At 40.6% G+C, this 14,569-nt stretch overlaps 1 protein-coding gene across 3 annotated transcripts in view; it reads left to right on the forward strand.

Annotated features, from left to right (window-relative positions):
* The window catches only part of PMS1 (PMS1 homolog 1, mismatch repair system component), a 508,329-nt gene that overhangs the window by 409,057 nt on the left and 84,703 nt on the right, over positions 1–14,569 (forward strand). For all 3 annotated transcript variants that reach the window (XM_053698612.1, XM_053698613.1, XM_053698614.1), the window contains one exon: positions 3,519–3,649. In XM_053698612.1, coding sequence (XP_053554587.1) covers positions 3,519–3,649 — 131 coding nt within the window. The remainder of the gene's footprint in view (positions 1–3,518; positions 3,650–14,569) is intronic.

Here is a 14,569-nt window from a genome sequence, read left to right on the forward strand (position 1 = left end):
TTCCCATGTCCCAGTAAATCCAGTGAAAGCTCAAGCATTTCTGAATTGTGTTTCAGATCTAGAGTTGGCTGGAGTAATTATGCCAGTTCCAGTTCCGGAACAGGGGATGGGGTTTTATTCAAATCTCTTCATTGTACCAAAGAAGGAGAATTCCTTCAGACCAGTTCTGGATCTAAAATTATTGAATCGTTATGTAAGGATACCAACGTTCAAGATGGTAACTGTAAGGACTATATTGCCTTTTGTTCAGCAAGGGAATTATATGTCCACAATAGATTTACAGGATGCATATCTGCATATTCCAATTCATCCAGATCATTATCAGTTCCTGAGATTCTCTTTTCTAGACAAGCATTACCAATTTGTGGCTCTACCGTTTGGCCTTGCTACAGCTCCAAGAATTTTCACAAAGATTCTCGGTGCCCTTCTGTCTGTAATCAGAGAACAGGGTATTGTGGTATTTCCTTATTTGGACGATATCTTGGTACTTGCTCCGTCTTTACATTTAGCAGAGTCTCATACGAATCGACTTGTGTTGTTTCTTCAAGATCATGGTTGGAGGATCAATTTACCAAAAAGTTCTTTGATTCCTCAAACAAGGGTAACCTTTCTGGGTTTCCAGATAGATTCAGTGTCCATGACTTTGTCTTTAACAGACAAGAGACGTCTAAAATTGATTACAGCCTGTCGAAACCTTCAGTCTCAATCATTCCCTTCGGTAGCCTTATGCATGGAAATTCTAGGTCTTATGACTGCTGCATCGGACGCGATCCCCTTTGCTCGTTTTCACATGCGACCTCTTCAGCTCTGTATGCTGAACCAATGGTGCAGGGATTACACGAAGATATATCAATTAATATCTTTAAAACCGATTGTTCGGCACTCTCTAACGTGGTGGACAGATCACCATCGTTTAATTCAGGGGGCTTCTTTTGTTCTTCCGACCTGGACTGTAATTTCAACAGATGCAAGTCTCACAGGTTGGGGAGCTGTGTGGGGATCTCTGACGGCACAAGGAGTTTGGGAATCTCAGGAGGTGAGATTACCGATCAATATCTTGGAACTCCGTGCAGTTTTCAGAGCTCTTCAGTTTTGGCCTCTTCTGAAGAGAGAATCGTTCATTTGTTTTCAGACAGACAATGTCACAACTGTGGCATACATCAATCATCAAGGAGGGACTCACAGTCCTCTGGCTATGAAAGAAGTATCTCGAATTTTGGTTTGGGCGGAATCCAGCTCCTGTCTAATCTCTGCGGTTCATATCCCAGGTGTAGACAATTGGGAAGCGGATTATCTCAGTCGCCAAACGTTGCATCCGGGCGAATGGTCTCTTCACCCAGAGGTATTTCTTCAGATTGTTCAATTGTGGGGGCTTCCAGAGTTAGATCTGATGGCCTCTCATCTAAACAAGAAACTTCCCAGGTATCTGTCCAGATCCCGGGATCCTCAGGCGGAGGCAGTGGATGCATTATCACTTCCTTGGAAGTATCATCCTGCCTATATCTTTCCGCCTCTAGTTCTTCTTCCAAGAGTAATCTCCAAGATTCTGAGGGAATGCTCGTTTGTTCTGCTAATAGCTCCGGCATGGCCTCACAGGTTTTGGTATGCGGATCTTGTCCGGATGGCATCTTGCCAGCCATGGACTCTTCCGTTAAGACCAGACCTTCTGTCACAAGGTCCTTTTTTCCATCCGGATCTGAAATCCTTAAATTTAAAGGTATGGAGATTGAACGCTTGATTCTTGGTCATAGAGGTTTCTCTGACTCCGTGATTAATACTATGTTACAGGCTCGTAAATCTGTATCTCGAGAGATATATTATAGAGTCTGGAAGACTTATATTTCTTGGTGTCTTTCTCATCATTTTTCTTGGCATTCTTTTAGAATACCGAGAATTTTACAGTTTCTTCAGGATGGTTTAGATAAGGGTTTGTCCGCAAGTTCTTTGAAAGGACAAATCTCCGCTCTTTCTGTTCTTTTTCACAGAAAGATTGCTATTCTTCCTGATATTCATTGTTTTGTACAAGCTTTGGTTCGTATAAAACCTGTCATTAAGTCAATTTCTCCTCCTTGGAGTTTGAATTTGGTTCTGGGAGCTCTTCAAGCTCCTCCGTTTGAACCTATGCATTCATTGGACATTAAATTACTTTCTTGGAAAGTTTTGTTCCTTTTGGCCATCTCTTCTGCTAGAAGAGTTTCTGAATTATCTGCTCTTTCGTGTGAGTCTCCTTTTCTGATTTTTCATCAGGATAAGGCGGTGTTGCGAACTTCTTTTGAATTTTTACCTAAAGTTGTGAATTCCAACAACATTAGTAGAGAAATTGTGGTTCCTTCATTATGTCCTAATCCTAAGAATTCTAAGGAGAAATCATTGCATTCTTTGGATGTTGTTAGAGTTTTGAAATATTATGTTGAAGCTACGAAATCTTTCCGTAAGACTTCTAGTCTATTTGTTATCTTTTCCGGTTCTAGGAAAGGCCAGAAAGCTTCTGCCATTTCTTTGGCATCTTGGTTGAAATCTTTAATTCATCTTGCCTATGTTGAGTCGGGTAAAATTCCGCCTCAAAGAATTACAGCTCATTCTACTAGGTCAGTATCTACTTCCTGGGCGTTTAGGAATGAAGCTTCGGTTGACCAGATCTGCAAAGCAGCAACTTGGTCCTCTTTGCATACTTTTACTAAATTCTACCATTTTGATGTATTTTCTTCTTCTGAAGCAGTTTTTGGTAGAAAAGTTCTTCAGGCAGCGGTTTCAGTTTGAATCTTCTGCTTATGTTTTTTGTTAAACTTTATTTTGGGTGTGGATTATTTTCAGCAGGAATTGGCTGTCTTTATTTTATCCCTCCCTCTCTAGTGACTCTTGTGTGGAAAGATCCACATCTTGGGTAGTCATTATCCCATACGTCACTAGCTCATGGACTCTTGTTAATTACATGAAAGAAAACATAATTTATGTAAGAACTTACCTGATAAATTCATTTCTTTCATATTAACAAGAGTCCATGAGGCCCACCCTTTTTTGTGGTGGTTATGATTTTTTTGTATAAAGCACAATTATTCCAATTCCTTATTTTATATGCTTCGCACTTTTTTTCTTATCACCCCACTTCTTGGCTATTCGTTAAACTGATTTGTGGGTGTGGTGAGGGGTGTATTTATAGGCATTTAAGGTTTGGGAAACTTTGCCCCTCCTGGTAGGAATGTATATCCCATACGTCACTAGCTCATGGACTCTTGTTAATATGAAAGAAATGAATTTATCAGGTAAGTTCTTACATAAATTATGTTTTTAATATTTTTTTTAAGTTTATTTTGCTTTATGTTGGTCTTAATTGTTTAAAAGTGCTTATTGCAAGTCTTAGTAGCTTATTTTGCAAAATAAGTTAATAGAATATCTGCTCACATTTAAGTGATTTTATATTATATAATCATTATGTCAGTTTATCACCTCTGGAGCTTTTTTTTTACTTTTAACGATTTTAAGACAGATTCTCTTTTTTTATTTTATTTTTTTTACAGGCTTTTGGGAGGTCCTCAGTATTTGGATACTCTATCAAGAATGCAAAAAGAATCTCCAAAATTAAATGGGGAAATTTATTTTTCAGATGTCCGCCTTACCGCTAATGGTTTTAAGATAAAAATAATACCTGGTATGTCATTTTTTTTTAATTTTATATATTTTTCGACAATACGGTCAGAATGTATATTTTTGGAATTTAGATATCAATGTTGTTATATACGTTAAGAGAATTTATATTTTGCAGTACCGAAATTCTGTTTTCAAAATAATGTGTCATTCTCATCTCTGGAAAATTAATACTTTAAAAAAAAAAAAAAAATCTCTTCTACAGTAGCTCACATGCTAAATTTGCAGTTTAAAGCACAAACCCAGCTGCAAGTTAACTGAAGTCCGTTTTACAGTAATGACATATATATACTAATTTCAGTGTAGACCAGTTGTTCTAGAATAAAATTAATAACTCTGGGTCAAATACCAATAAAAGGGGAAAAACTTTTTTCCTTTTCTTTTTCAAGATCCTGTGAAGGAAAAGATTTTTGGGCTTTGCGCCAACCTTTTTCCAGATTGAGAAGTATTAGTTCCTTTTTACTTCAGGAACATTGCTAGGGGTTAATTTCAATCTGTTCCAAAAAGGTAGGTCATTTTTGTCAAGTCTTAAATCTGAAACAACAATTTTGCTAGGGTTAATTGTTTAATCCAATAATCATTTCATTCTGCCATTTTGCTCTAGAAATGGGTCTTGAGTTTGTCCAAAAGCTCTTTCTGACCCTCATAAGCAAAATTATGTTTTTATGAAATTATTTTTGGACATCTAGATTTCCAGGTGGATATCCTATTTTCCCAGGCACTTTTGGTCCTTTTGAAGAAATACACAAGCTGTCTTTACAGATTGTGACATATAAGATAATTATCCTTGTTGCTGTAGTTACAGCTAGATGAGTTTCTAAGTTGAGTTGTTGTTTTCAACCTCTCTATCTGATTTTCATCAGGTGAAATCAGCATTTTAAGTTTTTTTTTCTTTCCTCTTCAAAATGTCTTCATTTTCAGAATATTAATTCTGTGATTGTAGTACTTCATTCTGTCTGAATCCCCTTGATAAAGTGGCTGTACAGGGTGTGTGGATAAATCGCTTTCTACAAGAGGCATAGCTTTCATTGGGGACTAGGTACAAACATTTATGAAAAGCAGCCTCATGCTGAGCTTTAAGTAAACTTATTATTTTATCTGGGGTCCTATTGTCTCAGAACTATGTCTGGGTGTCCTATACGTGTGCATGTGTGGTGACATCACAGGTGATCAGGGCATCTCTGCTTCTGGGGGGGGGGGGGTGGTAAGTTTTTGAAAGCTCTCAGCCCCCCAACCACTTACAGAAACAAGCGACTCATTTCAAATAAGGAAGCCTTTCTTAAGTCCTTGTAATATACAGATGATCTCTGTAAAAATGGCAACCCGCAGCAGCACTTAAAGTCCATATCTTCCCCTTGTTGATGGACAAGGTGATCGCCTGCCCTAAGTATTTAGTCATGTATCGTTTTATGGGAAATATATAGATTTTGAAATTAGGTGCCTTTTAGGGTGCCCAGAGATCCTTGTACCCCAAAATAAACACTAAAACAGATCAGATAGATATCAGCTGATCACCATGACAACAGTGATGACATGAGAAAACCAAACGCATATGGATAATCAAGAGGTTAGATATCCACAATATGTATTCAAACCTGAGACCCCTTATCTGATAGCATCATATCTCTTATTTCAAACAAGGTATCGTGTCCGTTCAGCTGCTAGCTTCATTAGTGATGGCCATAGTAATAATGATCACATGGCAGCAACCCTTAACCTCATTATGTGGTTGATGTTGGACTCAAAATAAAAGGAAGAACTTGGTGAGTGTAAAAATAGCTAATATTTTGTGAAAGTCTGTACAGGGTGATATTTAGTTAAAAAAATAAAGATAATTAATATATATATTTTTTGCTCTGATGAGTGAGTTTAAAATGTATCTTACATTGTTATAGTTAGCCATGTAAGACTTAATTTTCTGCATAAATTATAAAATGGCACAAAAGTTGAAATTTATATATAAATTAATTGAGAACCAAAAAAACTAAAACCAAGTCTAGCCCAGGATTGTTAAATAGTTCAGGTGTGAAATGGTTAAAGGAGCATGGTGGTGACATAATAATAAAATGCTGTAATTCATTGTGAATTTTGTTATTGCATACATGCCTCTGTTAATAATATTTTTATTATAATTTATTTGTAAATCACCACAATACTACATAGAGCTGTGTTCTGAAAGAAAGAAACAAGCGCAACCGTACTCAAGTGTAATATTAAAATGGCTTAACAAGCGCTTTAATGTTGCACTTACAAAGTAAAAACTTCAATCAATCCCTAAACATGATCGCAATCTGTCCTCATGTAATATAACTCAGAGTGTCCTTCCCTTCTCTGAACGATCAGCGCTCCCTTGTTGTACTAAAAATTGGAAAAGAAGCCTAGGAGCGCCAAAGATAGGCTGGGAACTAAAAGGACATATGGGGTTAGACCATATATAATATACAAGGATAAATGTGATTAAAAGTGATAGAGAAATACTCGCATCAAATAAATAATACCAATTATTTCAGTGTCCTTTAGATAGTGCACATAAAATACAATTTATTACAGTTAAACATATAAGTAAAAACATGGATCCATGAAACATTAAGCACAAAATATATAAAACATTATAAAAACATTATGTAAAATGAAAACGTAATCAAAAGTGATGGTTGGACAAATATAGCTCCGGATGGGAACAGTATTCCCTATGAAAAGTGCAAACGTGCTATGATAATTGCACAGATGTAGTACAAAAGGATACACAAAAATGGGGGTACCCCCTCACAATGTGAACAGTGTAACAAATAGATAGTGTAAAATGTGACCGTGTCTATATAGACAAAAAACTGAAAAAATAAAAATAAAAAAGAATAAAATAAATAACTGTGTAAAAAAACTGTGAAAAAATATGTCCGTGGTAAAAGTCAGTGATAAAAAGTAGTGATGAACAATGTTAGTGATGTAAAGTTCCAAATGATATAAGTGTTGTAAGTAAAACTTCCTCAGGTCTCCTCAGAAGAAGGTTCCAAACAACACTTATATCATTTGGAACTTTATGTCCTTTTAGTTCCCAGCCTATCTTTGGCGCTCCTAGGCTTCTTTTCCAATTTTTAGACTCTTATTTAAGGGTTAGCTCTGAAAATCTGCACTTTAGCAGACGAAACGCATAGAGGTGTGCAGTGCCCCACACGCTTCTGTAGCCCTCGAGTGGACGTCAGCTGACTACGTACCAGCAGGTTTGAACAGATTATCAGTTCCATCAGATGCCTGTGAGTACAACAAGGAAATGCTCAGAGAAGGGAAGGACACTGAAGCTTCACAGGACAGTACATGATGATAGATTTGTGACCATGTTTGAGGATTGATTAAAGATTTTACTTTGTAAGTGCAATATTAAAGCGCTTGTTAAGGCATTTTAATATTACACTTGAGTCCGGTTGCGCTTGTTTATTTCTTTCAGTACGCAGATTCTTCTCGACTCCATTTGGTTTGAAGAGCACATTTGGTGAAAAGAGCAGTACCGGACTTGACATTTGTGACACTTGATTGGGTCCTAAATCGGTGATTTAGTTACTCTATATAGACTATTATTATCCTTATTATATATATCAATATTGTGATTACATTGTTGCTTATTTTTAGAGTGGGGATCCAATTTTGACCTTTTTATATTTGTCCATTATCTTTTAATTTTTAATTTTCAATTTTATATTTTTCAAATTTTTTTTATTTTTCCATCTTAATGGGAGGAGAGTCCACTGCTTCATTCATTACTTGTGGGAATTAAGAACCTGGCCACCAGGAGGAGGCAAAGACACCCCAGCCAAAGGCTTAAATACCTCCCCCACTTTCCTCATCCCCCAGTCATTCTTTAAAAGTGACCAAGCTAGGGGCGCTCTCTGCTAAATAGAAAAATGTGACCATCTAAGAGCACACAAAAAAATCAATTACATATATAAAATAAAATGCATAAAATCAATAACAAATGCATAAAATCAAATGCATAGAAAATAGATATAAATATAAAATATAAAATCACATAAATACAATGTAAGTCCCATAAATTGAAAGACAGATCAGAGATAATCTTATCCCACAAGACGATTAGTCCATAGTTTTCAGGTACAGGGCTGCTCTCCTTCTTGCAGATCACTCTCGATCAGGTTATAAGAATGGATACAAAAGACAAAGGGATGCCTCATGTGTAGATCAGAGATGTAACATATCCCACACTGAATAAAAAGCCAAATGGGTACTCACATTTAGCTGAAGCACCCTTATGTGCTTGTGGTAGCAGGCTGATAACTTGGGGTCTATCAGCTAACCCAGGTAACAGGTTACACTCAGGAACACCAGATGCGGTACCCAGATAGAATACCAAAAAGCAAAGAGCGGTAGAGATAGAAGTAAGGTGCCAACACTTGGCTTTATGTAAAATAAGGGGTTTATTAAAACTCACATAAAAACAAAAGCTACAAGTGAATAGAGGGCATAAGCTTAAAGCCCCCCTAATGCAAGGTGTTTCTCGGCTGTAAAGTCACCGTTTCCTCAGGCATTTTTTGGCGCGTCTCTCGAGTGCAGGGGCGGTCCTGCATGGCACTCCATGTGACCGGGTGTGGCCTCTGTAACTTCCTCTTTCTCGACCTGTGTTCGGAGAAGAAAAAAGCTGTTTCTTGTAGTCCGGGTCATAGGAGGTGGTGAATGCCCCGGCCATTGGGATATAAAGGTGCCATTTCTTTTTTAGAATCAAGTCCGTAATAAAGGCGCAAGCTATGGATCACTCTGACATGTTAGAGGATACTCCCTCTTTATCTAAACCTGTGTATATTGTGAGGAGGTTCCAGTCAAGCCGCCTATGATACTCTGTTCCACATGCTTTGACAATATTGCTATATCCAAAAAGAATAAAGCGTTTAGTACGACTGAGCCGTCCACCTCTGAGGGTTCTCCGCCCTGCAAGGTGTGTTTCCTACAATCATCTCCGTTTACACAAGCAGTACCCCAGGGCACTACTAATCCTCCAGCGGGAAGGGGCCCTTTGGCCTCCAGACTTTGCCGATCAATTACAGATGGCAGTTTCTGAGCACATCAATGCAATGCCTCACCCTACTAAGCGCAAGCAGAAGGTACGGCACTGCTATTAGTCTCAGGGGTCTTCGACTCCACTGGATGTCTCAGATAGATTATCCGCTAAGGAGGACAACTCCGAATTATCGGAGGATGTCGCTTCTGGATCGGAATCAGCTACTTCTAGTCCTCCGTCCGCGGAGGAACCAGATTTTAAATTTAAGATGGAGCATTTGCACTTTCTGCTGAAAGATGTGGTTGCTACGTTGGAGGCTCCAGAACCAAAGCTACCGGAGGAACCTTCGATCCCTAAACTGGATAGGGTTTACGAGGACAGGGTAATGCCCCAGGCTTTCCCGGTTCCAGTCAAGATGGCTAACATTTTTAAGAATGAATGGGAGAAACTTGGTCCGTCCTTTTTTCCCTCATCTTCTTTTAAAAAGCTTTTCCATGTGCCAGACATGCAGCTTGAACTGTGGGGAACCATCCCCAAGGTGGATGGTGCTGTCTCCATGCTCGCTAAGAGAACGACTATCCCGCTAGAGGATAGCTCCTCGTTCAAGGAAACCATGAATAAAAAGATGTTCCAACTCACGGGGTTCGTTTTCCAACCGGCGGCGGTCGCTGCAGTGGCTGGTGCGGCTGCCTACTGGCGTTACGCTCTATCAGCAATGGTCAAGGTGGAGACTTCCCTCAATGAGATTCTGGAACGAATCAAGGCCTTAAGGTTAGCGCATTCGTTCATTTATGATGCTAACATGCAGATTATTCGCCTGAATGCTAAGACATCAGGTTTTTTCGGTTTTCGTGGTCTGCTGACTTGACTTCCAAGTCTCGCTTGCTTTCCCTCCCATTCAAGGAGAACGTTTTGTTTGGCCCGGGCCTGGATTCTATCATATCTATGGTCACGGGTGGCAAGGGTGCCTTCTTGCCTCAGGATAAGAAGGCTAATCCTAAGGGGTCTACTTTTTGTCCCTTTTGTGTGGACAAGTCTCAGCGCCAGCAGCCTGCCGCAAAGTCTGAGCAATCCAAGGGATCTTGGAAGCCAGCTAACTCTTGGAACAAGTCCAAGCAGAACATGAAGCCCACTGAGTCAAAGTCGGCATGAAGGGGCGGCCCCCGATCCGTCCTCGGATCAGGTAGGGGCAGACTATCTCTTTTTGTGGAAGCCTGGAGCAAAGACGTTAATGACCCTTGGGTTCTGGAGGTCGTAGCCCAGGGTTACTGGATAGGTTTGAAGTCCTATCCATCCAGAAGCAGATTCCTCCTGTCAATCATATCTTCAAGACCAGAAAAGAGAGACGCCTTCCTGGGCTGTGTGAGGGATCTCTCATCTCTTGGGGTTATTGTCCCAGTCCCTCCGGAAGAAAGAGGTCTGGGTTATTATTCAAACCTTTTCATGGTCCCAAAGAAGGAGGGCATATTTCGTCCAATTCTGGATCTAAAGGCCCTAAACAAGTTTTTTGTCAGTTCCATCGTTCATCATGGAGACGAGCAGGTCAATTTTGCCCCTGGTTCAAGAGGGGCAATTAATGACGACTATAGACTTAAAGGATGCTTACCTTCACGTTCCAATCCACAAGGATCACTTCAGGTTTCTAAGATTCACATTCCTAGACGAGTACTTCCAGTTTGTGACCCTTTCATTTGGTCTTGCCACTGCTCTAAGAGAGCCAGGGGGATTGCAGTGGCACCTTATCTGGACAATATCCTGGTCCAGGCTCTGTCCTACAGTCTTGCGGAGGATCACTCGAGAGCTCTTCTCCTTCTGTCCCACGGGTGGAAGATAAACGAAAGAGTTTGTTGGTCCCCAGCAACAGGGTGGAATTCCTGGGTACGATAATAGATTCTTCAGCCATGAAGGTATTCTTGACAGATCAGAGACGTTGCAGGCTTGTGTCCAACTGTCTAGCTCTTCAGACATCCTCCAGGACATCTGTGGCTAGGTGCATGGAGGTTATCAGGCTCATGGCATCCAGCATGGATGCCATTCCATTTGCCAGGTTACATCTCAGACCTCTTCAGCTGTGCATGTTGAGACAATTGAAAGGCGATCATTTAGATCTGTCCCAACAGATATCTCTGGGCAGACCGGTGAGGGAGTCCCTATTTTGGTGGACCCGACCAGGACAGTTGTCACAGGGGACATCCTTTTTTAGTCCATCCTGGAGTCTATCAGGATGGGGAGCTGTTTGGGGTGCCATAAAGGCACAGGGCAGATGGACTTGAGAGGAGTCGAGTCTACCTATAAATATTTTGAAATTTTGAGCTTTATTCAATGCTCTGAGGAAGTCCCGATTCATCAGATTCCAATCAGACATTACCTTGGTGGCTAACATAAACCACCAGGGGGGGACGAGAAGCTCCCTATCCATGAGGGAAGTATCTCGGATTCTGGACTGGGGAGAGACTCACAATTGTTTGCTCTCAGCAATCCACATTCCAGGTGTGGACAACTGGGAAGCGGATTTTCTGAGCAGACAGGCATTTCATCCAGGGAAATGGTCTCTCCATCCCGAGATGTTCGTGGAGATCTGCAGCAGATGGGGGACATGTCATCCAGACCTCATGTCATCCAGACTCAATTGCAAACTACCCAGATACGGGTCGCGATCCAGGGATCCCCAGGCGGAACTGATAGATGCCTTGGTGGTACCCTGGCACTTCAACCTAATTTACATATTTCCACTGTTGTCTCTTCTACCTCGTGTAGTGACCCGCATCGAGCAGGAGCAGGCTTCGGCTATTCTGATTGTTCCATTGTGGCCGAGGAGGATGTGGTTTGCGGATCTGGTGGGGATGTCTTCATCTCCTCCATGGAGGTTACCTTGTCGCAGGGATCTGCTGGTTTAAGGTCCTTTTCTATATCAAAATCTAGATTCTCTGAGGCTGACTGTGTGGAGATTGAACAGTAAATCTTAGCCAAGAGAGGATTTTCGGAAAGGGTGATTGACACTCTCGTTCAGGCCAGGAAACCGGTCACTCGAGGCATCTACCACAAGATGTGGAGGACCTACTTGTCCTGGTGTGAGGAACGAGGATATCCCTGGCATAAGGTCAGGGTATCCAGGATTTTGGTTTTTATCCAGGACGGTCTGGATAAGAGTCTTGCCGCCAGTTCCCTAAGGGGACAGATCTTGGCTTTATCTGTACTGTTGAATAAGAAGCTTGCGGAGCTTCCTGACATTCAGTCCTTTGTTCAGGCTCTGGTTAGGATCCGGCCTGTCTTCAGGAATCCGGCTCTTCCTTGGAGCTTAAACTTGGTTCTTAAGGTTTTGCAGAGGGCTCCATTTGAGCCTATGCATGCTCTTGACATTAAGGTTCTTTCATGGAAAGTCCTGTTATTACTGGCTATTGCATCGGCACGCAGAGTCTCTGAGTTGGCGGCCTTGCAATGCGAGCAGCCCTACTTAGTTTTTCATGCTGAAAGGGCTGTTCTTCGCACTGGATTGGGATTTTTTCCCAAGGTGGTGTCGAGTCGTAACATCAATCAGGAAATAGTGGTTCCTTCTTTGTGTCCTAACCCTTCTTCTTCGAAGGAGAGGTTACTTCATAATCTGTACGTTGTTCAGGCTTTGAAGTTTTATCTTCAGGCCACGAAGGAGTTCAGACAGACCTCGTCCTTATTTGCTGTTTACTCAGGGAAGCGCAGGGGGCAAAGGGCCTCTGCCACTTCTCTATCATTTTGGTTGGGGAGTATGATCCGTCTGGGATATAAGACAGCGGAACACAAGCCTCCTCAGAGGATTATGGCGCACTTGACTAGAGCTGTGGCCTCTTCTTGGGCCTTTAAGAATGAGGCTTCTATGGAGCAGATTTGTAAGGCGGCCACTTAGTCTTCCTTACATACTTTTGTAAAATTTTATACTTTTGAAGCAGCTTTTGGGAGAAAGCTTCTGCAGGCTGTGGTGCCCTCAGTTTAGGGTCCGCCTCTTTTTGCCCTCCCGTTTTTTTCATTCAGTGTCTTCTAGAGCTTGGGTATTTGTTCCCACAAGTAATGAATGAAGCAGTGGACTCGCATCCCATTAAGATCGAAAACATAAATTATGCTTACCTGATAATTTCATTTCCGTCTGTGGGAGGAGAGTCCACTGCCCCCGCCCATTTCTCCTGTGGGTGGACATTAATTTTTATTTTATTCTTCTGGCACCATTTATACCTTGATAGTTCTTTTACTGTTCCTTGTTCCCTTGGCAGAATGACTGGGGAATGAGGGAAGTGTGGGGGGGGGGGGGTATTTAAGCCTTTGGCTGGTGTGACTTTGCCTTCTCCTGGTGGCCAGGTTTTTAATTCCCACAAGTATTGAATGAAGCAGTGGGCTCTCCTCCCACAGATGGAAATTAAATTATCAGGTAAGCATAATTTATGTTTCTTTCATGTAATTAGCAAGAGTCCATGAGCTAGTGACGTATGGGATATACATTCCTACCAGGAGGGGCAAAGTTTCCCAAACCTCAAAATGCCTATAAATACACCCCTCACCACACCCACAAATCAGTTTTACAAACTTTGCCTCCTATGGAGGTGGTGAAGTAAGTTTGTGCTAGATTCTACGTTGATATGCGCTCCGCAGCAGGTTGGAGCCCGGTTTTCCTCTCAGCGTGCAGTGAATGTCAGAGGGATGTGAGGAGAGTATTGCCTAATTGAATTCAATGATCTCCTTCTACGGAGTCTATTTCATAGGTTCTCTGTTATCGGTCCTAGAGATTCATCTCTTACCTCCCTTTTCAGATCGACAATATACTCTTATATATACCATTACCTCTACTGATTCTCGTTTCAGTACTGGTTTGGCTTTCTACTACATGTAGATGAGTGTCCTGGGGTAAGTAAGTCTTATTTTCTGTGACACTCTAAGCTATGGTTGGGCACTTTTATATAAAGTTCTAAATATATGTGTTCAAACATTTATTTGCCTTGACTCAGGATGTTCAACATTCCTTATTTCAGACAGTCAGTTTCATATTTGGGATAATGCATATGAATTAATCATTTTTTTCTTCTTACCTTAAAATTTGACTTTTTCCCTGTGGGCTATTAGGCTCGCGGGGGCTGAAAATGCTTCATTTTATTGCGTCATTCTTGGCGCGGACCTTTTTGGCGCAAATTTTTTTTTCTGTTTCCGGCGTCATACGTGTCGCCGGAAGTTGCGTCATTTTTTTGACGTTTTTTTGCGCCAAAAGTGTCGGCGTTCCGGATGTGGCGTCATTTTTGGTGCCAAAAGCATTTAGGTGCCAAATAATGTGGGCGTCTTTTTTGGCGCTAAAAAATATGGGCGTCACTATTGTCTCCACATTATTTAAGTCTCATTATTTATTGCTTCTGGTTGCTAGAAGCTTGTTCACTGGCATTTTTTCCCATTCCTGAAACTGTCATTTAAGGAATTTGATCAATTTTGTTTTATATGTTGTTTTTTCTATTACATATTGCAAGATGTCTCCGTTTGTCCCTGAGTCAGAAGCCACTTCTGGAAAAATGCTTAACTGAGTTTCAGTTCTACCAAAGCTAAGTTCATTTATCTTAAATGTTATAAATGTTTATCTTTAGCTATGGTTTGTAATAAGTTATTATGATATACTTTTACATGCAGATTCCATTAGTATTTATGCTTTATACATTTCCATTCTTAAGTGCAAGAAATGTTTAGAAGATTTATAAGAAATATTTTTTCTGATTAAGGCTGTTCACATTGTGAGGGGGTACCCCCATTTTTGTGTATCCTTTTGTACTACATCTGTGCAATTATCATAGCACGTTTGCACTTTTCATAGGGAATACTGTTCCCATCCGGAGCTATATTTGTCCAACCATCACTTTTGATTACGTTTTCATTTTACATAATGTTTTTATAATATTTTTATATATTTTTTAT

The sequence above is a fragment of the Bombina bombina genome, chromosome 1, assembly GCF_027579735.1.
Source record: "Bombina bombina isolate aBomBom1 chromosome 1, aBomBom1.pri, whole genome shotgun sequence".
In the NCBI taxonomy this organism is placed as follows: Eukaryota; Metazoa; Chordata; class Amphibia; order Anura; family Bombinatoridae; genus Bombina; species Bombina bombina.